General features: G+C 47.7%; 1 protein-coding gene and 1 pseudogene across 1 annotated transcript; both read left to right on the top strand.

Annotated features, from left to right (window-relative positions):
- Positions 1–311: 311 nt before the first annotated feature.
- Positions 312–717, top strand: LOC130483653 (ubiquitin-40S ribosomal protein S27a-like; annotated as a pseudogene).
- Positions 718–12,284: 11,567 nt separating this feature from the next.
- Positions 12,285–16,081, top strand: TENT5A (terminal nucleotidyltransferase 5A). Its single transcript, XM_056856399.1, has 2 exons — positions 12,285–12,731; positions 15,221–16,081. The coding sequence occupies exons 1-2, from the start codon at positions 12,285–12,287 to the stop codon at positions 15,998–16,000; spliced, it is 1,227 nt and encodes a 408-aa protein (XP_056712377.1). The 3' UTR covers positions 16,001–16,081.
- The last annotated feature ends 9,551 nt before the right edge of the window (positions 16,082–25,632 follow it).

The following is a 25,632-nucleotide window of genomic DNA, read 5'->3' as shown; positions in this document are numbered from 1 at the left end:
GTGAACAAAGACACACATGATCAAAATCTGAATTGGTTTGATATGTGAGTAGATTATGTTGCCCTAGAAAGCCATCAATTTAATTATTTTGTAAATGGGGAGCTGTACTGACGTTCTTTGCTATGAATGGCTGAACCTTGTCTAACATCTCCAGATTCTAAGAAGTATGGGTACATTGGCCAATTGGGGCTGCTTACGTAGGGTCACAGCTGTGAAGTGAAGAAGTCCTGTAAGGTTCAACACAAAACCATTAATTAAGCGATTTCCGCAAGGAGGTCGTGGGTGCATGTGATGCCAACAGCCGTGCTTCAAGCCGTCACCATGCAGATTTTCGTGAAAGCCCTGACAGGGAAAACCATCACCCTCGAGGTTGAACCATCTGATACTATGGAAAATGTCAAGGCCAAAATCCAGGACAAGGAAGGAATTCCTCCTGACCAACAGCAACTGGCTTTTGCTGGCAAACAATTGGAAGATGGGTTCACTCTATCTGATTATAACATTCAAAAGGAGTCTACACCTTGTGCTGAGACTTCGTGGTGGTGCAAAGAAGAGAAAGAAGTCTTATACCACCCCTAAGAAGAACAAGCATAAGAGAAAGAAGGTGAAGCTTGATGTCCTTAAATATTACAAGGTGGATGAGAATGGCAAAATCAGCTGCCTGCAGTGAGAGTGTTCCTCTGAAGAATGTGGAGCTGGAGTGTTCATGGCTAGTCACTTTGAATCATAGAATCATACAGTTGGAAGGGACCACCAGGATCAGTCCAACCCCCTGCACAATGCAGGAAATTCACAACTACCTCCCCCCCACACCCCCAGTGACCCCCTACTCCTTGCCCAGAAGATGGCCAAGATGCCTTCCCTCTCATCGTCTGCTTAAGGTCATAGAAACAGCATTGCTGACAGATGGCCATCTAACCTCTTCTTAAAACCTCCAGGGAAGGAGAGCTTACCACCTCCCAAGGAAGACACTATTGTGGCAAGTGCTGTTTGATATACTGCTTCAACAAGCCAGAAGACAAGTAAATGTGTCCCATGTAATAAAACAAATGTAATGGAATTTTTTTAAATTACGCCAACTAATTAAATTAAACCATTAATTAGACATCAATTAAACTAACTATAGTTAGCAGGATTGTCCTCATGTGGACCACTTCACCAACAGTGCTTTGTTGTTCATCAAGCTTGGAACTGAATCCATGGTTTGAAGTTGGTTTACTAATTACAGTTAGATTCTGTATGATGTGTGAACATGGATATCCTGGCTTAATCCTAGTTTGTTTCCCAGCCATGCCCATGCCCTTGCATGCTTTTCAGCTACAGAGATGTCCAGAAACAGCAAACCAGCATCTCTGAAAAACCAGGATTTGAGTGATCATTCAGGACAGACAAAAGGAAATGCTTCTTTACACAGCGAGTGGAATTGCCAGAGGATGCCAGAGGATGCAGTGATAGCCACAGGCATAGACAGCTTTAAAAGGGGATTAGACAAATTCATGGAGGATAGGCCTCTCAGTAGTTACTAGCCATGGTGATTAAAGAGAACCTCCACATTCAGAGGCAGTAAACCTCTGAATGCCAGTGCCAGGAGGCAACATCAGGGGAAGGCCTCGGCCCCTGTGCCCTGTTGTTGGACCTCCAGAGGAACAGGTTGGCCACTGTTTGAGATAGAATACTGGACAAGATGGACCACTGGTCTGATCCAGCAGGGCATTTCTTCTGGTCTTATGTAACTACAAATGGAATCCTGGTTTCATAACCAGATTTTCAGTGTGGATTTTCAGTAGCTAAAACAAACCATCCCTGACCTGGATGGCCCAGGCTAGCCTGATCTCGTCAGATCTCAGCCCTGGTTAGTATTTGGATGGAAGACCACCAAGGAATACCAGGGTTGCTGTGCAGAGGAAGGCACCGGCAAACCACCTCTGTTAGTCTCTTGTCATGAAAACCCCCAAAAGGGGTCGCCATAAGTTGGCTGCGACTTGACGGCACTTTACACACACACACACAAAACAAACCATGGTTTGTGTTATGTCTGAACTGAGCCTAAGTTTTTTAACAGCTGACCCTCATGCAAAAATAAATAAAAAAATCCATAAATATTTCCTTAAGTTGAAACTGCCATTTTGTAAAAATCATGCAAATTTGCACAAGTATACACACAGATGTGGCATATAAAAACAATATGCTGCATCTCTAGTCCATTTTGTGCTTGAAAAAACAGGGTTGGCAGGATTGTAAGTACTTCCTTACCACAGACCCAAAGATCTGGTTGCCCCCATAAGAATTGTGGTTGGCAGCATAAAGCAGAAAGAAATAGTTTGTTTGATTTCCACTTAACCGTCCTGTATGCACTGCAACTAGAACAATAGAAAAGCAAGCACTGTACAGGTTAAATAGAATATTAGATTCCACCTGAGATCTGTATAGAACAAAAGCTTTGAATCATTTCATAAGACGGAGTATGTTGACATTTAAGGCTTGGACTAATCCAATTTATAAAGGATCTTTTGCAACACTTAAATGACTGAATATGGATTTTCAATAGTCCCATATTTTGGACCAATGGTTGTTTAACCAGGGGTAATGTTTGCTTAGTGTAATTGTCGACTGGTAGGTAGTAAATGCCTCTTTGAGAGTGCGGATGGTCACTCCAGCCTTGAACCAGAAGACAACTGGTTTTTACAGTTGGTTTTTATACCCAGCTTTTCAATTGGTTTTTATACCCAGCTTTTCTCTACCTTTAAGGAGTCTCAAGCTGGCTCACAATTGTCTTCCCTTCCCCTCCCCACAACAAATACCTTGTGAGGTAGGTGGGGCTGAGGAGTTCAGAGAGAACTGTGACTAGCCCAAGGTCAGCCAGCAGGCTTCATGTGGAGGGGGAATCAAACCTGATTCTCCAGATTAGAGCCCACTGCTCTTAACTACTATATCATGCTGGTGGTGGTACATCCACTCCTAAATAACTCTATTCTGGACCCAGGACATTTGATCAACTATTCTCCACTGTCAAGCGTACCGTTCTTGAGCAAGAGGACTGAACAAGTGGTGGCTGGACAAGTTCAAGGATTACTGGATGAAACAGAAAGTTTGGATCCTTCCCAGTCTGGTTCCAGGCCTTCTCTCTGGCTAGTTCCAGGGTCTGTGGCTCAGTGGTAGAGCATCTGCTTGGCATGCAGGTCACAGGTTCAATCCCTGGCATCTCCAGTTAAAGGGACTAGGCAGTTAGAATTTGTGAAAGACCCCTGCCTGAGACCTTGGAGAGCCACTGCTGATCTGAGTAGACAATACTGACTTTGATGGACCAAGGGTCTGATTCAGTATAAGGCAGCTTCATGTGTTCACAAAAATTGCCTTCATCACCCTGGTGAATGACCTGCACCAGGAGATGGATGGTTGCTGTGGTTTCGGTCCTACCTGCAAGGTAGTTTTGAGTGACTACTGTTTGGCCCCTTAGCTGATGGCTTATGGGTTTCACAAGATTCCATCTTGCTGTGTGTGTTTTTTAACATCTGTGTGAAACCACTAGGTGAGTCATCCGGAGAATCTAGCTAAGTTGTCACCAATATGCAGATGATATTCAGCTCTGGCTCACATTTACAATGGATCCCACAGAAGCCATGGAAACCTTTAACAGATGGCGGGAGGCAGTTTTGGAATGGATAAGAGCCAATAAGATTAATCCTGACAAGATGGAGGTGCTACTGGAAGGCAGAAGGACTGACCTAGGTATTGAGGTGTCTCCTTTCCGGATCGGTTTGCACTCCCCCTAAATGGGTTGGTTCACAGGTAGCAGTGGGTGGCCAGGAATGCCGTTTACCAGCTTTGGCTAGTGAGCCAGCTGTGGCAGTTCCTAGGTAAAAAAAGATCTTGCCCCTGTAGTGCATGCATCTAGATTAGATTACTGCAATGCATGCTTTGTGGGGGTGCCCTTTAAAAGAATCAAGAAACTACAACTGGTACAGAATGCTGTGGCAACAGGGTTGATGGATCATAGGGTCCATATCACCCCAACCTTGTTTCATCTATACTGGCTTGTAATTTGCTTCTGGGCCCAATTCAAGATGCTTTAAAATCCTGTATGGCTTGCGATCAGCATATGGTACCAAGTCACTCCCATGGGAATCTACTCAACCATTACAATCATTTTGGGAACCTTGCTCCTGGTACCCCATCATCTGAGGCTAGATGGGTGGCAGTTCAAGAAAGGTTCTTCTCACTCATGGCACCAAAAGTGTGGAATTCCCTCCTCAGGAGTATTTGTCTGTCCCTTCCTTTTGCCAGGAGGAGAAGACCTTTTTGTTTGGTTTGACCCTCCTTCTTGTTTTTAATTGTTGTTAAATGTCATTTTAAAAGTTGGTTTTTAATTCTTAACTTTTCACAGCCTTGAGGGCCCTAATTGGTTGGAAAGGCAGCCTAATTTTTTTTAAAATAAATAATCCTATGCTTCATCAGCAGCTAAGACAACAGAATGTTAGCTATAAAAACAAAGCCAGTGGAGCAAAACTAGAAAAAAGGCCCTCAATATCCCTGAAACTCTGCTTTCATCTACTAATCACAAGATTGCTCAGTGATGATAACTTGGGCTGCCAGTTATGGGCTGGGAAATACCTGGAAATTTTGAGGTTGGAGCCTGGGGAGGGCAGGGTTTGGTGAGGGAAGGATCACAGTAGGATTCAATGCTATAGAGTCCACCTTCCAAAGCAGCCATTTTCTCCAGGAGGACTGAGTTCTGGAGATCAGTTGTAATTCTGGGAGATCTCCAGGCACCACCTGTGTAAACCTCATCGAGTTCAATGCGATTTACTCCGTAATAAGGGTGTTGAGGATTGCAGCCTTACTGTACAATCCTAAGAACACTCTCCTGGGAACAACTGTCATTGGATAAACCTGAACAGGACTCTGAGTAGACCTGCTAAAGATTGCTCTCTTATGGGGTTACTCCAGGCAGAAGGAACTTAAGAGTCCCCATAAGAACTTGCCAACTCCACAGTGACACTATAATAAAGATGTCACAATTTAGGCCTTATTTGTAGGCAGGCAAAAATCTGCTATAGGCCTGATGCTTGGTCCTACTGTTATTTTCATCACCATTTCACACAAAGGGCAGGATGGGGAGGGGAGCTATAGGAGGGGCATGCTATACTGCTGGAAAGGATGAGCGTACAACCTCAGAAGAAAAGGAGCAGGATGAAGTTAGGGTTGCCAGGTCCCTCTTCACCACCGGTGGGAGGTTTTTGAGGTGGAGCCTGAGGAGGGTGGGGTTTGGGGAGGGGCGGAATTTCAATGCCATAGAGTCCAATGGCCAAAGCAGCCATTTTCTCCAGGTGAACTGATCTCTATCAGTTCGAGATCAGTTGTAATAGCAGAAGGTCTCCAGCTAGTACCTGGAGGTTGGCAACCCTAGATGAGGTAGACCCTTCCAGGAAAAGCAGTTTTAAATGAGCAAGGGGGAGGGCTTATAGGCCGACACACCATTCGGTTTCCATGACGCGCAGGGCACTTTCACACATGCTGAATAATGCACTTTCAGTCCACTTTCAAGGCACTTTGAAGCTGGATTTTACTGTGTGAAATGGCAAAACCCCCTTGGAAACAATTGTGAAAGCGGATTGAAAGAGCATTATTTGGCATGTGTGAAAGTGACCGCGCAAATGTTACCACCGCACCAAAAAAGACCCCAGCACGCTCACTAGGCCAAAAACCAGTTTTCCAGCAACGTCTACTGGCTGCTGCCTTGAATGCTAGTCAATGGCGTTTCCTGTACAACCGCCCCAGCCTCGGACGTCGAGGTGACTCCTTGACCGTGGCAGACTCCCCACAAGCAGCGTCCGCAAGGTCCCGCCGCCTCAGTCCGGCATAGGCTTCTCTCCTCTCTAGTTCCCGGCCTCCAGCAGCCCGGCCTGCATCAGAAGGAAGCCAGAGGCTGACAGGAGCGCCGCTCTCCCCGCAGCGAGAACCAGCCGCTTCCCTGGGCTGTGCCTCTGCTCCGGAGCCGACCCGACGGTGCCCCCTTTTGCAGCAGCGGCGAGGCCCCCGCCGGCGCAACCGGGGGCCCAGAGGAGGGCTTCTCGTCCGGCAGGGGGCGTCATTGCGACACGACAGGCGCTTCCGTCGTAAGCCCCCAGCGGGAGCCGACCGGGTGGGAAAGAGAAAGTTATAGACGGGGGCGAGAGCGCGGGGGGGGGGGAGAAGGAGGTTGCCGCGCCTGGTTCGAGCTGATCCGACGGCGCACTCGCCGCGTGCGCGCGCACCACTTTTCCTGGTCCAAGCGTCACCTATGGTGCGGCCGGGTCCCAAACCGCAAGCATGCCCCCTCCCCCCGGAGTTTTCTCCAATCGGCTTCCGTCTGCTATTTTTCCTCTTTCAGTAGGGGGGTGGGGGCTGATTTGGCACACACGACGGTGAATAGATCCCCACTGATTCCGCGGAGCCTTCCATAACCCTCAGGGGACTGGAGGTGGGATGGAGGAGAAGACGCGCATCCTTCGCCATTGTAGAGTACCATAGTGTCGTTGCTGCTTACCTCGGCCGTTTATGAATGGGAGGTTTTGCTTTGGGTGTGCCGCTTTCTAGATGCCCGTTTCCCCCATCCAAATTCTCAAAACTCAAAAACAACCCCCTGCATGCAGAGTTTGGAGAAATCGGATGGGGGAAATGGGCATCTAGAGAGCGGCAAACCCAAGGCGAAACCTCCGGTGGATAAATGGCGACGAGTGTGCGTCGTTCAGTGCTTCCGAGTCCTGGCGACCCTATGAATGGAGCTCCTTCCTTGCCGAGAGGGTCCCTCCTCGTGTTTTGGGGGCCACACCGATCTCCCGGAGCTTTGAAACGCGTGGAGATGGACTGTTTTGTGGGACGAGAGGCAACTGGGAAGGATCCGTGAACGGGAAGGGGGTCGGGAGATTAACTTGCAAGCGGAAATTCGGCCGAGAGTCCAGAAGTAGCGCTCGCCCTTAACGGCGCCCCGGACTACCCCTCGCGGCCATTGATGCAAGGGAGGATTTCCTTGGACTTGCCGCTCTCTCGATGCCCCTTTCCCCCATCCGAATTCTCAAAACTCTGCTCGGGGGCTTATGGTTGAGGTCTGAGAATTTGGATAGGAAAAAAAGTGCATCTAGAGCGGCAAATCCTCCCCTGCATAAATGGCCTAACAGGACGTAAGACTGGGGCTGCCGACCGCTAGACCAAAGATTCTTAAAGTGTGGGTCGGGGAAAATTTGGCGGCGGTATGCAAATTAATATGCAAATTGGCTTCTGCCTTTAATACAGGCTAAAATTATATGTATACCAAAGAACTGTGTTTAAATAAATTTCTTTATGATCTATTATCAGTAAATGTTTGATTTGTACGCCTATATATTTCTCGGGCGAAAAGCGGTCACCAGTGGAAAAAATGTAAGCAGCCCTGCTCTAGGCTTAGCCCTGGAGCTTTTTTTTGAGGCGGAGGTCTGGTCCCAGACCACGTACTTAAATAAGGTGGGGGGGGGGCGACGGAGACGCATCGGACCTTGCGGCCGCAGAGAGAACATCCCCTCCCCGCCTCTAGGATTAGGGTTTATGACGCAGGTTGAACCCCAGCGAGAAATGAAGCCCGGCTCCTTCCAGCTCTCTTACACTGGCGCCCAACCAGGGGTCCGTGGACCCCCAGGGGTCCGCGAGAACTAAATTAAGATCCGCAAAACAAAGTTATAAACCCATAATAAAATAATATTTTCAATTAAAAGTTCTCTATTATAAAATATATATATTCAAATATTATTCTAAGTTTAATGTTTAACTAACAGTTATGATTAAAGTTTACTTTCAAATTCTGGGAATTTTTATTTTGAACCTTGGGGTCCCTGCACCGAACAAAAAAAGTTCTAGTGGTCCCTGGTCAAAAAAAGGTTGGGAACCTCGCCGTCGGCTGGCCGCTGCAAGGCTCGTAGCTGCCCGTCCCCGGGGGTGAGCCTGAAAGCCGCCTTCCAGCATGGCCCCTCTAGCTTCTGGTGGCCTGGAGGGCGGCCGGCCCCGGGAGGTGCTGGATCGGGGAGACGCAAGCGCTGCCCCGCTTGGCCCCCACCCCTGCCCCTCTCCCGGGAGGCTCCTCGGACGCAGGAGCCTGTGAATGGGCCGCTCTGCGGCGCGTGGGCGTGGGTTCACTCCCCCCGCCCCCGCCGCGCGCACAGAGCTCATTCACACGGAGCTGGCGCGGCTCCTCCGGGCGAGCCGCTCTCCGATTGGCTCTTCGCCCCGGAGGCCTGGAGGGAAGAAAAGGCAGCGTCACGGCCGAGGCGGCGCTGATAGGCCAGGCCTTTTTTTCCGGCTGGTTGCTTTGCGCGCCGCGGGCCTTTGGATTCGCCCTGCAGCTGTGGCTGGAACGTCAGTGCCTGTGACGTCCTGCCCGCTCCTATTGCTGCTCTCCCAGCTGCCGCGACTGCGTCCCCCCCGCCCCGCCCCCTGTCTCATTCTCTTTTATCTTTCCGCAGGAAACGTAACGGCCTCCTCTCTGCCCAGGCTGCGCCAGTCGCCAGGGGGTTCGAGCCCTGGCCATGCCTCTCCAGCCTCGCGCGCCGGTATATAAAGAGGAGTTGGGTTTGCGCAGGTGGAGTCTCTCGGCAACCGGGCTGCGCTTTTAGAGTTGGAGCTGCTGTCAGGTGGTTGGGCGGGTGCGTGCTGAAGATTAGACTGGAGAGAAAAGGGTGAGTTTTCTGTATAGCGTTTTCCCTGCCGTTAGCCGTTGCAATTCCGCCCCCCACCCCCACCTCACCCCGCAATAATGTTCACAGCAATGGGAAGGGGAAGAGCCCTAAAACAGTTAATCGTCTTCTTTTCTTGTAGCAAAACAGCCTAGCAGCAATAGAGGAGGGTATTTCTTAAAGCGGGCAACTTTCTTCTATACTACTGTTCTGTGTACTTTCTTTACATTGTGAACGGGGCAATGCCCTGTAAGGATGTGCGTGTCGTCCCCCCTCCCCCCAATGTATGTGGAATGCATTGGAGAAAATGAGAGGCTTTACTTTTATGCTGCTAAATCCACTTATGTGCGTTTTGTTAACTGGAAAGAAAGTGTGGTAGAGACAGTGACGGCCATTAGGTTGATTCCAGAGAATAAAATGCAAAAGAGGTGATGATATATTGGACCAACTTCTCTCGAATTTGCAGACTTCTGAGTTACACAGAGCAACTCATCCTGCTAAATGTGAGGCTCATGGAAAAGCTACCCTCTTCGCTGCTTTATTACTCCTCCCGCCTCCCTCCAAAGCTGCTTCTGTTTGATTCCTAGCCGGCTTCTGCTAGCCTCTTTATCTTCTGCTCCAGCCTATTGCTCTGACCTCCCGAAGTGCAAGCCATGGAAATGCTGGCTTGGTATCCAAGCATAAACCTCTCCTACTCTTCTGGGGCTGGCTTCCAAGAAGGGTATTTGGAACCAGCTGTCAGACTACCAGGAGTACCTGTATCTTAGTAAACTTGATTCCAGAGTCACAGGAGCCAGTGAGGGTGTGTGTGTGATGTGATTCTATCTGGGTCAGTGTAAAGGACACCACCTGGACTGGGATTTCCCCTGGTATCCCAAATTCTCCAAAACCACCTAGGTGGACATCAGTCACACATCTCCCCTTCCCCCCCCCCTATATAAGTGGGTTCAAAAACCCAAAGCTGGAATTTCTGCGTTGGTGATCTAGGTGTAGCTGACTCTTACCAAGTTCCCCTGAGGGCAGTGAGTCCAGATTCTTGCGTGTTTTAATACTATGCTTATTGAAGGCTTTGCATCACAGGTAGTTTTGCCACTGATTTCTATAGAAGTATAACGGCCCCTTTCTACCCAGAGGGATAGCCCCTCTACACCTGTTTGTGGACCAGTCTTGTGACATTAGCTAGGCGAGGGGGAGGGGGGGCTGCAAGTGTGGGGGGAGCACTTGGTCGTCTGAACACCCCAACCTGATAGATATAGTTTTCAGAAATAGAAGCGTTGGTTTTATAGCCCTCTTTTCTCTACCTTTAAGGAGTCTCAAAGCGGCTTACAATAATCACCTTCCCTCCCCCTCCCCACAGCAGACACCTTGTGAGGTAGGTGAGGCTGAGAGAGTTCTGAAAGAACTGAGACTAGCCCAAGGACACCCAGCAGGCTTTGTGTGGAAGAGTGAGGAATCAAACCCAGTTCTCCAGATCAGAGTCTGCCCTTCTTAACCATTACACCATGCTGGCTGTCAAGTAGGTGCAGGGCTTGTCTTTCTCCCCCCCCCTTGCATTGAATCAGCTATTTAGTAGTTCAGATGCCCCAAACCTTATTCAGCCTTTTGGCTAAACTGCAACCCTGATGCTCCACTCTACTCCCCCTCCTTTCAGCCCCACACAATTGCCAAGAACAGCTCAGTAGAGCTGTGGTTGCCTTGCTGGGGGGACAGACTGTGCTGTGGGATGAGGTATTGGAAGGAGGGGGGATCTTGGAGTCAGAGAGCGCCAAGTTCCTTCCAGGAAGTTCCAGCAGGATCCAGATCCAGAGGGGAAAGAATTCTTGGCACTGGAGTGGGGGGAAAAAAACTAACAGAGGAGGAGGAAGCGGCTCTAGAAAAAGCTATTGCGCAAAGCAGAAACCAGCTGTTTATGCAAATAAGGGGGCGTGCCGGGGGCGGGGGCTGCATCCTCATGCAGATGAGGGGGGCGTGGGGAGCGGAGGGCGACTCGGATCCCCGGAAGAGCCAGAAGCCCCATTTATATATATATATTAAAAAAAAACCCCACGGGGCAGAACCCGGGGAAACTCCAGAGATCGGCCGGCGGCGGAGGGGGGCGAAGCGGCGCGACCCCCTTGCAAGCCGGCGGAGGAAGGGGAGGCGACGGGGGAAAGCGGGCATGCCTACATAAACGCGCCCCGCCGAGCTGCGCCTGTAACGCCGGGCTGCCGCTCCAGCTGTGCGTAGGGGTCCGGCCAGCTTGCGCTCTTCTCCCTCTCTCCCTCCCTCTCTCTCTCTCTCTTCCCCCCCCTTCCTCAACCCTCCCCATCTTCGCCTGCCGACGGTCAGAAAGGCTCCGCTCGCTTTCTCCCTCGCACCGGACGCCAGGCTGACCGCTCGGGTGTGTATATTGGGGGGGGGGGGGCGGAACGACCCCGGGGCGGGGAGCTGAGATCTGGGGCATTTCTGCCCGGGAGGTTTTGCCGCTCTAGATGCGCGTTTTCCCCCGCCCGATCCCCCAAACTCAAAAATCAGTCCCCGTGCATTTTTTTTGGGGGGGGGGAATTGGGATGGGGGAAATGTGCATCTAGAGCGGCCAATCGAAGGCAAAACCTGCCGGGCATCCATGGCCCTGCTTGGCCAGCCCTCCCCCGGTCAGATTCCAGGTCAACTCGGGGCAGCGGCGGCTTCCCTTTGGGCACCCCAAAGCAGGGGTTCTCAAAAGGGAGGAATTTGCCGGGGGGGGGATTTTGGCTTTCCGGGGGGGGGGGGGGAATTGGGACCAGCATTCCGCAAAGCGCATATTATTCGGAATGCACCTGGGCGAAAACGCACGGTCGCTTTATCCTCCTTTAATCCCTGCTTTAGCCAGGCTCGAACGCGCATTAGGTGAAACGCGTGCGTTCAATCCTGGCTGAAACAGGGATTAAAGGAGGATAAAGCGACCGTGCGTTATAGACTATCTTGGGAAGGGGGGGGCATTATGTTCTGAACAATGGCGAAAGGGGGGGACGGAGCAAAAAAGCCCCCAAGGGTTCGCCGCTTCCCACTGATCGTCGAGGGCGAACGGATGGCGTCGGGGGCGGGGGGGGGAAGGCAGAGAGGCGGCGGCCACGATCCTCCGAGCGTGGCAGTGGGACTCCTCCAGGGAGAAGCCCGGGAGGTTCTGCCTTGGAGCTGCCCCTCTTTAGATGCACTTTTCCCCCCATCCCTATTCTCAAAACTCAACCAGAGTTTTGAGAACTGGGATGGGGGAAAGGGGCCTCGAGAGAGCAGCAAGTCCAAGGCGAAACCTTCCACGGATAAATGGACATCGGGCGAAAACGCACGGGCGCTTGAGCCTCCTTTCTTCCCTGTTCCAGCCAGGATCGAACGCACGGACGTGCGTTCGATCCTGGCTGGATCAGGGAAGAACGTCCGTGCGTTCGATCCTGGCTGGATCTTGGCTGGAACAGGGAAGAACGTCCGTGCGTTCGATCCTGGCTGGAACAGGGAAGGAAGGAGGCTCAAGCGCCCGTGCGTTTTCGCCCATCGACTCCGCTGACCGGTTTCGCTTTCCTTTCCCCCCCAGCTAGGAGCGGGAGACGGGAACGGTGCTCGCCGCTCCGCCGACGGCGCGGGCCCATGGCGGACGAGGAGCGCGCTGGCGGCGGCCCTAGCGGGGCGTCGGCGGCCGAGGCGTCGGCGGGGGGCGAGGGCCCCCGCTGCAACGTGCTGGGCTGGGAGCAAGTGCAGCGCCTGGACCGCCTCCTGAGCGAGACGATCCCGATCCACGGGCGGGGCAACTTCCCCACGCTGGGGATGCGGCCGCGGCGGATCGTCGAGGCGGTGCGGCGGCGCCTGGAGGGGAGGCGCATCGGCGTGCGCGACGTGCGCCTCAACGGCTCGGCCGCCAGCCACGTCCTGCACCAGGACAGCGGCCTGGGCTACAAGGACCTGGACCTCATCTTCTGCGCCGACCTGAAGGGCGAGGCCGAGTTCCAGACGGTCAAGGACGTCGTCCTGGACTGCCTCTTGGATTTCTTGCCCGAAGGCGTGAACAAGGAGAAGATCACCCCCCTCACCCTGAAGGTAGGTCGCCTGGGGTCTTGCAGGGGCTCCCTGCTCTTCTTGGCACAGGGGCTGGTAGCCGGGAGGGGAGAGGAGGAGGAGGGCGGCCTGGAGCAGGGGTTCTCAACCATTCTGCATGGGGGGAGGTTTAGGGTTCTAGGAGGAAAACTGGGGTCAGTTTTCAAATTCCTTTATTGGCATGGTACAATCTGCAAGGGCCAGTATTCAGCAAAGTGTGATGCCCTGTAGATTATGTACAATCAGTACACACATGAAGCTGCCTTCTACCGAATCAGACCCTCAGTCCATCACCAGGGGAGAATTCCCCATGGGGAGAAATTTAGGGTTTTAGGAGGAAAACGGGAGCCAGTATTCAAATTCCTTTATTGGCATAGTATGATCTGCAAGGGCCAGTGTTCAGCAAAGTGTGATGCCCTGTAGATTATGTACAATCATGAAGCTGCCTTCTACCGAATCAGACCCTAGGTCCATCAGAGTCAGTATTGTCTACTCAGACCGGCAGCGGCTCTCCAGGGTCTCAGGCGGAGGTCTTTCCCATCACCTGCTCGCCTAGTCCCTTTAACTGGAGATGCCGGGGATTGAACCTGGGACCTTCTGCATGCCAAGCGGATGCTCTACCACTGAGCCACGGCCTCTCCCCTGTAAAATTGTAGTTTGTTTTTAATTTAATCTGCGACATTCAATACCGTTTATGACTGTCTTGGGAAGGGGGGAATTATATTCTGACCAAAGGTGAAAGGGGGGCGTGGAGCAGAAAAGGTTGAGAACCACTGACCTAGAGGAAGAGGCAGCCAGTGCTAGACAAGTTGGCTGTTAATTTGCTACATTAATTTATGCCTCAGTTGCTAATAATTGCTAATAATCCTCCGATCCTCTTTATTGAAACACTTAATTGGAATGTTCATACTTACAAAATCTCATTGGAAAGAATGTTAGAATACGTTAAAAATCAACTTAATGCTGGTTTGCCTGAGAAAAACGAAGAGGAGAGAGAAGCACATTGCTTTATTTATAGTTTGATGCGTAGCTCAGTTAAATGGAAGTTCTTGGACTTCAGCCAGTTTAGTTCCACTGCTTTTTAATTTGACTGGGGCCTTTTATGCATGGCTGTTTCCTTCGTGGTCACCCCTCCGACACTTCAGGTCTTTGTGCTGATTATGCGTGCTGTGTCCGGCCCTCAGAGGTCGCCTCCCTCTCCCCCTGCATTTCCCCACATTTTACCTGCAATTTTCAAGATAAAACAGGTCTTGCAAAATGGGGGGGGGGAACGCATGGGGAGAGCAAGGCGACCTCTGATGGTCTGAAACCGCATGCATAATCAAAGCAAAGCCCCAAAGTTGTTGGAGGGGTGACCGCCATGCATAAAAGGCCTAAGCCACCTTAACTATGAATACTTTGATTTAACTGGGTTACATACACATGAGCCCACTAGAGGGAAATGGTGTTCCTCAACCTCCTTGCCTTGTTTAATAGAATGGGGAAGTTGAATTGAGTATCATTCTTGCCCTAGGCTTTATTCCCTCTGTGCTGAACCTTAAGGATTCTGAGAGCTGGGTGTATAGTCCTTAAGTTCTGGGGATTTGTAATTCAGCAGAAATAAATGTTATTTACTTATAAACAAACTTACAGCATTGCTGTAAATGATTCATAGTGTAGCCATAAGCAGTGTCACACCCTTCTAAGTCCACTGAAGATAATGGGCCTTAGAAAGGAGTACCTGTGTTTAGGATTTCACTGTTACAGTGCAGGTGATTGTAATGCAGTCCTATGCAGAGTTACACCAATGGGTTAGATCGGGCTAACTCCGCACAGGAGTTACATTGTATTAAACTTCAGTGGAACCAAATTTGAAGTTCACCTGACTGGGCAGAATTTAACTGGGCTGGGCTGTTTTGTCCCTCTGACTTCAATGAGACAGCATCCACAACCTCAAACTAGGTTGTCAATCTGCAGGATTTGTTGTGTTGGTCTGGGATGGGAGAAGTTCATAAAGCTTTACATTATTTTAAAGTTTCCCGAGTCTTAGTTCAAGGGAAAAAACTGCCATTGATTTCAAAAACAGATGAAATCTACATTATTATTATTATTGTAGATATGTGTTTCGGGTTAAATGCATGTCTTCAAATAATCCTCAATTATCTGTGCGGTGCATGAGTATTTTTATTCGGTGGTGGGCGTTCGATTTCAAATTTTGAAGGAACTCCTTAATGAAATCCTTGCAGAATATGCCCTTTGTGTAATGCCGGTGCCGTAAGCGCTCCCTCTCCCTTCAGTCTTTTGCAACCGCATGTCTGCAAAACCACATGTTACATCTGTCTACAGTGTCTCTTTCTTCTGCCTGGGCTCTGTAAAGGGTTCTCCAGCAAGCTAGGCCCAGGGTGGAGTCCCAGAGCAAAAGCAAATGAAAGCTCCAAAAAGAGGAGGTGCTTTTTAAATGAGTCTTCCTTATCTGTTCCATTATTTTTTGGTTTGTGTGTTTCAAATTGTAGGAAGCCTACGTGCAGAAAATGGTGAAAGTCTGCAACGATTCAGACCGGTGGAGTCTCATCTCCCTATCCAACAACAGCGGCAAAAATGTGGAGCTGAAATTCGTGGACTCTCTGAGGAGGCAGTTCGAGTTCAGTGTAGACTCCTTCCAAATCAAGCTAGACTCCCTCCTTCTTTTTTATGAATGTTCCGAGAACCCGATGACTGAAACTTTCCACCCCACTATCATTGGGGAGAGTGTCTATGGGGATTTCCAAGAAGCCTTTGATCACCTTTGCAACAAGATAATTGCTACCCGGAATCCAGAAGAAATCAGGGGAGGAGGCCTCCTTAAGTACTGCAACCTCCTCGTAAGGGGCTTCCGGGCTGCTTCAGAATCGGAGATTAAGTCCCTCCAGAGATACATGTGCTCCAGGTTTTTCATTGACTTCTCAGACATTGGAGAGCAGCAGCGCAAACTGGAGTCGTACTTGCAGAACCACTTTGTAGGGCTGGAGGACCGCAAGTACGACTACCTCATGACTCTTCACGGTGTGGTGAACGAGAGCACGGTGTGCCTGATGGGGCACGAGAGGCGGCAGACTTTGAATCTTATCACCATGCTGGCCATCCGTGTCCTGGCTGAGCAAAATATCATCCCGAACGTGGCCAATGTCACTTGCTACTACCAGCCGGCCCCATATGTAGCAGATGCTAACTTCAGCAATTACTATATTGCCCAGGTTCAGCCGATGTTCCCCTGTCAGCAACACACATACTCGACTTGGTTGCCCTGTAATTAACATCTGTTTTAATAGACTTGATGGGAAAAGTATATATTTTTTTTCTATCAGGCAACTAAAGCGGAAGGACGGCACTCTCCTTTTTTAAAAAAGGTGGTTTTTGAGCAATGGTGGTCTGCTCCTAGCTTTTGAAGCTTGAGGAAAGCTGGTGGTTCTTCTCTTTGATGTCATGAAGCATGATTTAGACAAGACCCCAGCACTTAATTGGATTCCACCCCAGAGCACAAGAGGCCTGTCAAGAAAAGCAAATAGCTCCCCTTGAAGTAAACCAGGGAGGAATGCTTGATAACAATATGGGTTGGCTTAGTCGTCTCCCATAGCTATGGCATAGTGACAGTTGGGAAGCCTTTATTTTTTAATTGTGATCTGCAGGGGAGAGGAATGGGGGAATATGGGGTGGGATGGGGGAAAGCTATAAGTGTTCAGGAATTAGAAGTTAGAGGTGTAACAGATGCTGAAGTAAGGTGCTGCCTTCAGGGCATGGAATCAACAAGCGCTGTCTGTGGACCCAACCCATAGAATGTAGGTCGCTTGAATAGAATGCTTTAGGAGAAACAGCTTGCTCCAGCTGAACAGTAGATTGGTACAGTTATTAAAAAGAAAGGGGGGGGGAGATGACAAATTCCATTGTTTCCAGCTGTGTGCATGCTTCACATTATAAAAAAAAATGTGGAAAAGCAAGAAAACCAGCTGTAGCAAGCAACATATCCTTCCGGACCAAAGATTTCACAGATAAGTTATCTAAGCAAAGAGGAAGACATAGTAGACAATTTTTTTTCTAAAAAAAAAAGATATAACTATATTTGTACGCAAACATATTAAACAAAAGTGCCTGATGCCTTCAGAAAATTTGAAGTGAGAGAAATATAGTTTTGTGGTTTAACCTTACACTTTGTTTTCTATCAGGGACACAAGAAATGAAAAAAAAAAAAGCTTGTGAATAGATGGTGGAGGAAATGCCTATTTTTTTTCCCCTGGCAAATACCTATCTAAAATTTATATTGTTTGTGTGGCGTTCTCATAGGTATGTGTGTGTATATTGTCGTGTGTATGTATATATATTTGTAGCATTATATGTATATACACACAATTTTGAACACGGTCTAGGAAAATGTAGCAATTTTAAGGAATGTTTTAAATAAAATAAGTGTGTTTTCCCAGTCTGCAACAGGATGCCCTAGTACTGTGGGCACTTTGCGGAGACTTATTGACCTGTACCAGAAAATCTGGATAGATGAACCAGTTGTACATGAGGTGGAATTAAAATTATGCATTTTGTTGCAAGAACAAAGCTTACAATAATTCATTGGTGGAGCCTTGGCAGCATCCTGTCTGGTGAAATATTTCACTTGCTGACTCTTTCCCCCCTCATATTTTGTATTGTAATATGGTTTTGACACTCATTAATTCTAATGCTGCAGACTTTCATGGTGCATACACGTTGCATTGAAAGGTGACTCCAGACAAGTCTTATTTAAACTCCCTTGACAGCTAAAGAATATTGTCTTAGTTGATGATTTGATTACTAATTATTACTATTTAAAAACAATTTCCAGAATGCATTGGGCATTCCAGGACCACTAGAAGATAGTAAATGTGAAAACCATTATGAAGAGTGTTGCACAGATGTTTTCAAGTTATATTATATAATTATATATATATATATTATGCAGCGATTAAACATCTTTGATCTGGTTGTCACACTGCATTTTCCAATTTAGTACTGTATCTTATTTAAAATTAATCATTTTTGCATTGGGACAAGCAACCATTATTTAATTTCCTGTCTTTCAAGCAACCAGTGGAGAGCTGGGAGAATTATTTCCCTGGGGATTTTATCTCTGCTTCTGTACTGATTATCATACAGAAAAGTTTAACCCTTTCAACTGTTTCCAGCCACTGGTCTTTTAAAAGCAAACAAAATCTAACTGGGCTGCAAAGGAAAGCCGACATGCACAATTGCACTAAAATGTTGTGTTTCCTTGTGGCCCTTATGCTATTTTCTTAATACTATGAAAGGAAGTAAAGGTTAAGATTTTAAAAAGGGAGATTGACCTTTGCCACCCGCCACTCAGGTAGAGCAAGACATGCAGTCTCAGGTAGAGCAAGACATGCAGCTCTGCGCAATGTTAAAGCCGCTCAAAATATTGAAAGTGAAGGAGTTAGTAAGCTGGTAATCAGCCAATAGATTGTCCCTTTATCCTAGTAAACTTAATGGCAGAGTATTTTCCCTTTACCTATTACCGAACCATTTCTTTTTTTAATTGCCCTTTTACGCCCGAAGGCCAATTTAAGAATTAATGTCCCTGCCATTCACTGTTTTGTCCAGGAAGCCTTTGGTCATTGTTTTTCCATGCCTCTTTGGCCCATTGGCTGAATTCTTTTTCCCTCCTTTGTTTGGTCAGCGTTCAATTAAGAAAATGTTTATCTCCATTGGCCCGTTATTATGGGCAGCATCCAATCAAGAGTGAGATGTACTTTGTCAAAACCAGAGCTTAATTGTTTGAAGGGCTTTCTGACAGAAGTTGATCAGAAAACTGGGGAAGTAGGATCAGCTGGTAGTGTGGTATGTCTTTTCTTACCAGAGCTATTTTACTGCAAATAAATGAGTCATCCGCTATTGAAAAGAGGTTGAAGATCTCTGGCAGTGCCAAAAAGAAAATGCTGATAATACAGTATATATTTTCCTTCAGAGCAGCTTTTTCCATCTTTTTGGAAGGTTGTTATTGTTAGGCTGGGGGATATAATTTAAGGATGCCAGTTTTTTTCTTCTCGTGGTTAACGTTTTAGTTCCATTTTTATGATACTAGCTGATTGTCTTACAGCACATGCTGTAAGGCTCTGCTTAAAAGTATGTTTTGATAAATATAGATGAATTTTCTCCCTAATGTAAGGATTACAGTAGTCTTCTTTACCTCAAGCAGTGAAAGTCGTGGGACTCTGTTGTGCTGCCTGGTTGTTTGTCAAAAGGTGTCTGCTGTTAGTGATGGGAAGGTGCCATGACTCTGGGCCAAAACTAAAATAAGAACACCTTTTTAAAGCAAGTTGGCTTGTGCGGTTTGCACACCTAGCCCTTCATAAAGTCTGACAACGTCCCTTCCCTCCCATGTTTGATGGTCTTAAGGCCTCACTTTTCCTATTCACTTAGCAAGATGTGTTTTTAAGAAACAAGAATTCCCTTGCAATGTTAACCTAATTTAAAATTATTGGCCCAATCGTAGTCAATGGGTTTGTGTATCCATTTGATTCTAAATCGGTGGGGAACTAAGCTTATTCTTATATAAATGTAGTGTGATGTAAAGAGAGAAGAAGGAAATCAGGTTCTTTTAACTAGAATATTCAAAGTACAATCCAAGGAATTTTCAATCTTTTTCTGAACCTCTGTTGTCCATGTCTGCCGTGTGGACCGTAGATGATCACATACCCTTCTTGCACCTATGTAAATATCACTCCTATTTCTTCAAACATTTCATTGTGAGTCCCAGGCTATCCAGATAAATGGTGTTGTACTGTGTGTATATATAATCTGTGATATGCAAAAACAACAAAAAAATCTTTCGAAAGAAGCAAGAACTAGGAGAAATAAATTTTCTTAATTTTTTTTATTTAAATGCTTTAAAACTTATTTGCTGCTACATATTGCACAAAGTTTCATGCACAGCTTATAAAATGCCTGTTGTAAAATGCTATATATGCAAGTTGTGTTCATATTGAAGGCTCATCAATTCACAGAAAGCTTTAAAATGTTCATGGAGAGAGAAATGTGTTAAGGTTAGAAAAGAGAAAGAGGAAAATATAAATCTAATAACATACTCCGCGCTTTTTGTTTTATTTTTCTTGGGTTCTTTTTGGGCCTTTCCGGTTTTCCGCTGCAAGAAAGAAGATCCCATGTACAGTTCTGCTGTTTGCTTTCTACGCAAGCCATTATTAAATATCCAAAAAGGCCTACAGACTTCAAGACAGTTTGGATGCAGCGGGGGCAAACTCTTGCAGCCTGTGAGACGCTATGCTGATTTTTGTTCTCCTTCAGAATTCCATGCAACTGTTGTCTTCTGCAAGACATCCTGTTGCAGCAGATGCTGCACGGACTGCTCCTTTAGAACTTTTTGGCTCTAGGTTCTGTTGGAGGCTGAAACAAAGAGCTGATGGAAAACAGACACTTTTTTAACAATCAAAAGCGTTTGCTTCAGTGCTAGAGGGAACAGATTGTGAATTTTGTTTACAGCATCCAATATTTGGATTTTTTTTTTTTTTTGTAAATAAAAATGATGTTATTTTTTCTAATTTTTTTTGTCTGGTCTTTTCCGTGTCTACTATAGTCCGGACCTGCTTGTGATGTTTACTGGCCATCTTCTATTAGAAACAAAATTACAGAGGTGGCACATTTCTGAAAAACAGCTTTTTGACTGGAGGGGAGCAGATAAGTCCAGCCAATCAGTAACCAAGGGACCTTGGCACCTAGTTCCAGATCACAGCTGGGAATATGAACATTGGGCACTTTCACACATGCCAAATAATACACTTTTCAATCCACTTTCAATGCACTTTGAAGCTTGGTTTTACTGTGTGAACTGGCAAAATCCACTTGCAAACGATCGTTAAAGCGTACTGGAAGTGGATTGAAAGTGCATTATTTGGCATGTGTGAAAGTGCCAATTGTAAATGACGTAAGTGCCCAAGGGTCATAGGGCCACAAGTCCTGCTGAAGCTGGGTTACATAGTTTGTTTACTGATACTTGGTGCTGCTGCTGCGGTAATAGTCACTTAAATCCAAGGATGATGTTTCTCCCACATTTTATGCTGGTCTTGATTGTTAGAGTGGAAGGGTGACATGCAGTTAAAATAAAAACTGAAATGATAACATTGTTTTCTAATCACAAGTAAATTTATTTTTAAAAAACATGAGTTCCTCCTGGAGAGAAGTCTATGCCACTGATGTCTACCCATTTAATTTGAGACCTGGAATCCTCAGAAACTGATGTGTTGGATCTACTTACAAGAATGTCCCTCATCAGGATTTTGGGAAAGTGATCATCTGAATCAACCAACCAATCAAAAGAGCTGCACTACTTAATAGACACAAACGAAAAGAGATCAATAACATATTTATTTATAAATCCATCTTTGAGTTTGTAACAACTTCAGGGATTTTTCTGTAATGTTTTAGGGTTCTGTATCAGACTTCTTCACAGAATTGTCAAGATACTAGTTAGATGTATTAGGATTTACAACATAAATATAGTATCTGAAAATTTTTGTGGCCTTTGAAACACCCTGAAGTCTAAACAGGGGTGAAGGGGAGAAGAGCTTCCAGGTGTGAAGAACAAAGATTCTTCAGATCCCTTTGGATGTAGCTTTCACTGCATGCTTTGCCCTGCGTAGTTTAAATCATTTAAGAAGCCCAGAGTTATGCGGGAAAAGTCCATATTGTGGTTCCTTCCTGTGGTAGCATCGCCTAAAAACTCAAACTAGTACGGAAAGGAGACAACGTGGTCCTCCCTCACATGGCCTGGGATTCAGAACCTGCTTTTATAGTATGAGAAATCACGGTAGTTCCTAAGCTTTGACAGTAATATAAAAAATATCGTCAACCATACCAGAGGACAACTTGGAAATGTTTCAACATATGAGTAACTGGCTGATGAAGTGGTTTACATTAATTTAGAGTGTCCTTTATCATCCATTTGCTAATAAGTTGGCTTTTTTGCTGTCTGGAGTACTGATTGTTTTATGCTTGCAGACCAAAACTTTTCTACGCTTACTGTCATGGCTTTTCCCAGAGAATCCTGGGAATTGTAGTTTGGTGAGTTGCCAAGAATCTCTATGTATCCTCGTGAACTACAGCTCCTAGGATAACTTGGGAAGAAGGATGGGGTTGTAAACCAATTTCAGTCTGTTGTTTGGATATGCCCAACTTCACTACAAAGTCTTTCCTTCATGGACCCACTTTGGTTTAAGGTCAGGTTAATTTATTTTTAATCCACCTAGATTTTGCAGGAAAGTTTTGTGAATCAAGCAAGATCTCTGTATCTTGCTTAGATAGTTGTCCTAAATAAACTATAAAAAAATTCATTTCATTTTTACATACATTTTCTATAAGTATTCCACTGTGGTTATTATTCCAAAGTACACGTGAAAGAAAAATATTGCAATGGACCTGTAATAAAACTCACTCAGATTATATCTTATTCTATATTTAGAAGAAAGTCCCACTTGAGGCAGCGTACTCCCAAGTAAGTATACATAAACTATAGCCTTAAGTCTGAAAGTGACCCAAAGAACCCTTTTTATTTTATTATGTGATTATTTACTTCATTTATACCCCACCTTTCTCCCCAATGCAAGTTATATTGTTCTCCTTTCCACCATTTTATCTTCACAACAACCCTGTGAAGTTGGTTAGGCTGAGAGTGCATGACGGGGCCAAGGTCATCTAGCAAGCTTCCATGGCAGGGGATTGGAACCTGGGTCTCCCACATCCTAGTCCAACACTCGAACCACTACACTGTGCTGTCTCACTTTTTGAGCAAAAGAGATATGTTCTGATTCAACAAAGGAAATTTACATCTGTATATGGTATTTGATATACATAACCAACATGAATGTAGCTGCACATCTGAATGTGCATTTATTGCACACCTACATTACAATATTCATCTTGGTCCCAGAATGATAAATGAATGATGTCAACAGGGATGTACATTCCCATCCAGAATCACAAGTTATTGCACACAACCATAGCATAGCTCGAGTAGCTAATGGAGGTTCATTCTGTGATGTCTAATAGCACTTGCTGTTTGAGAAATATGATACAGTGCAATCCTAAGAACCCTTTCCTCGAAGTAGCCTCACTGCATAGTCCTGAGTAGACCATTTTAGGATTGCTGTCATTGATAGGTTACTTGGCCAAAGGAAACTGCTCATCATTTTTGCAAGGAATCTGACATAATGCAGAGAAAGGAGTTCCTTAAATTGTATGCTTTAGCCCCAATGAGTTCGGTACAAATTAGTATAATATGCCTTTTTTTTTTTAGCACTGCTAGAAACACATTTCTTGGGAGTTTTTAATTTTTCTTGAGAATCTTGCCCATCTCTGGAATCTGAAATGGTGTATCTGCTTACATGTAACTGCTTTGTTTTCCTATTATTAGGATGGACTAGAGAATGAAATTTTGTGGAGGGCCTGGAGAACAGCACAGTATGGCAGTGGTTGGAGGGGAAGGTGGTTAAAGTATCTTCCTTGATCAGTAGCACTTCATTTCTGTGCAAATCCTTAGGAACAGGGCAGATCCAGACTGTTACTTACCCTAGAATTAAGTTTTTGTTTTCGAGCCATTTGTAGCAAGATATTCTTGGATTTGCTTTCTCAAGTTCCATATTGGTGCACTTCCAGTTTGTTTTTCAAGGAGAAAAAGGTGGGTGCTGTGTTTGAGAGGATTCTGTTCCTTGACGCTGGCAAGACTTCCAACAGGCACTGATTGTATGCTAATCCATTCCAAGGTCTCTATAGGAATAGTAGGGGTCATTGTAGGGGGGGGGAGAGGGAGGGATTATTTAAGATTAAGGTTGCCAGGCCCCTCTTCACCACCGGCAGGAGATTTTTGGGACGGAGCCTGAGGAGGGCGGGGATTGGGGAGGGGAGGGACTTCGAGTTGGATAATTCCTTTGTGAATCCTGTTAGTGGACCACTGTGTTGGATAAGGAACGTATGCTTTATTGCTGATATATTGGCTGAAGAAGCTTTACAGCGAAAATGCGGGAACTTATTCCGGGAAAAGCGTTTCCAACCTTTGCCATTTCCCCTTCCATCGTACCGGTGTCTCCCGGTCTCCGGCCCTACGGTGTGAAGATTACTACAGCCTGTTGTGCGTATCGGTTGTGGATTCTGGACGCTCGCTTAGGATCACTCCCTGATTTCTGTGAAGGAACTTTAGCGCCCAACCACAGCTTTCACTCTTCACCCTTATATGGGGTTTGCTAGTACTTCGGTCCGTTTTCGCTTTGTTTGTATGTATAGAAATTGAAACATTTATGAATGCAATTCTTTAATTGTACACATTGTAAATATAGGCACTATAGTGATAAGAATAAGATTTGAAAATCATATACCGTATATACCCATGTATAAGCCGACCCGCGTATAAGCTGAGGTGCCTAATTTCTCCCCAAAAATGGGGAAAAATTAGGCACCCGCGTATAAGCCGAGGGTCGGCTTATAACCCCTCCCCCCCCCACAGGCTTACCTGACAGGGCTCTCCAGCGGCGAGGGTCCGGCAGCGGCGCGGCCCGGGGGGGCCTGGGCAGCCTTCCTGCGGCTGCAGGAGGCTGCCCCAGGCCGCTCCCGGTGGGAGGAAGTGGTGGCGAGACCCAGGGGGACCCGGAGCAGCCTTCCTGCGGCTGCAGGAGGCTGCCCAAGGCCCCTCCCGGCTGGGAAAAATGGCGGCGGGGGCCGGGGAGGGCCGGGGCAGCCTTCCTGCGGCTGCAGTAGGCTGCCCTAGGCCGCTCCCAGCGGGAGGAAGCGGTGGCGAGACCCAGGGGGACCCGGAGCAGCCTTCCTGCGGCTGCAGGAGGCTGCCCAAGGCCCCTCCTGGCTGGGAAAAATGGCGGCGGGGGCCGGGGAGGGCCGGGGCAGCCTTACTGCGGCTGCAGGAGGCTGCCCAAGGCCCCTCCCGGCCAGGAAAAATGGCGGCGGGGGCGGGCCGGGGCAGCCTTCCTGCGCTGCAGGAGGCTTCCCATGACCCCTCCCGGCCGGGAAAAATGGCGGCGCGGCCCGGAGGGACCCGGGGCAGCCTTCCTGTGGCTGCAGGAGGCTGCCCAAGGCCCCTCCCGGCCGGGAAAAATGGTGGCGGGGGCCGGGGAGGGCCGGGGCAGCCTTCCTGCGGCTGCAGGAGGCTGCCCAAGGCCCCTCCCGGCCAGGAAAAATGGCGGGGGGGGGCGGGCTGGGGCAGCCTTCCTGCAGCTGCAGGAGGCTTCCCATGGCCCCTCCCGGCCGGGAAAAATGGCGGCGGGGGCCGGGGTGGGCCGGGGCAGCCTTCCTGCGGCTGCAGGAGGCTGCCCCAGGCCCCTCCCGGCCAGGAAAAATGGCGGCGGGGGCGGGCCGGGGCAGCCTTCCTGCGGCTGCAGGAGGCTGCCCAAGGCCCCTCCCGGCCGGGAAAAATGGCGGCGGGGGCCGGGGGGGCCGGGGCAGCGTTCCTGCAGCCGCAGGCCGCTCCCGGCGGCAGGAAGCGGCACGGGCCCGGCGGCGGCGGCGGTAAGTTTCCCCCCTCCCTCCTCCCTCCTCCCTCCCCCCGTATTGACCCGCGTATAAGCTGAGGCCAGCTTTTCCAGCCCATTTTTGGGGCTGAAAAACTCGGCTTATACGCGAGTATATACGGTAATATTGTAATTGATTTATTCGTGGTGAGCCCATGTGCTGCCTTTTTTCCTACACAGTACCTGGAGGTGAAATGCCTGCGTTATTGTATTAATTTCCAATGACAATAACACAGTAGGAGGTTGAGATTTCAAAGCAGTCTGTTTATTAGGCCTGATATACATACCGGGTGAGAACTGCCCCAAATGCGCAGGACACTTCACACACCAGAACAAAGGATTGCAACAACATTTATAACTTCTGGTCAGGGGTGTTACAA

Source organism: Euleptes europaea, chromosome 10, assembly GCF_029931775.1.
Source record: "Euleptes europaea isolate rEulEur1 chromosome 10, rEulEur1.hap1, whole genome shotgun sequence".
Lineage (NCBI taxonomy): Eukaryota > Metazoa > Chordata > Lepidosauria > Squamata > Sphaerodactylidae > Euleptes > Euleptes europaea.
This window is presented reverse-complemented; position numbering and strand designations above follow the sequence as displayed.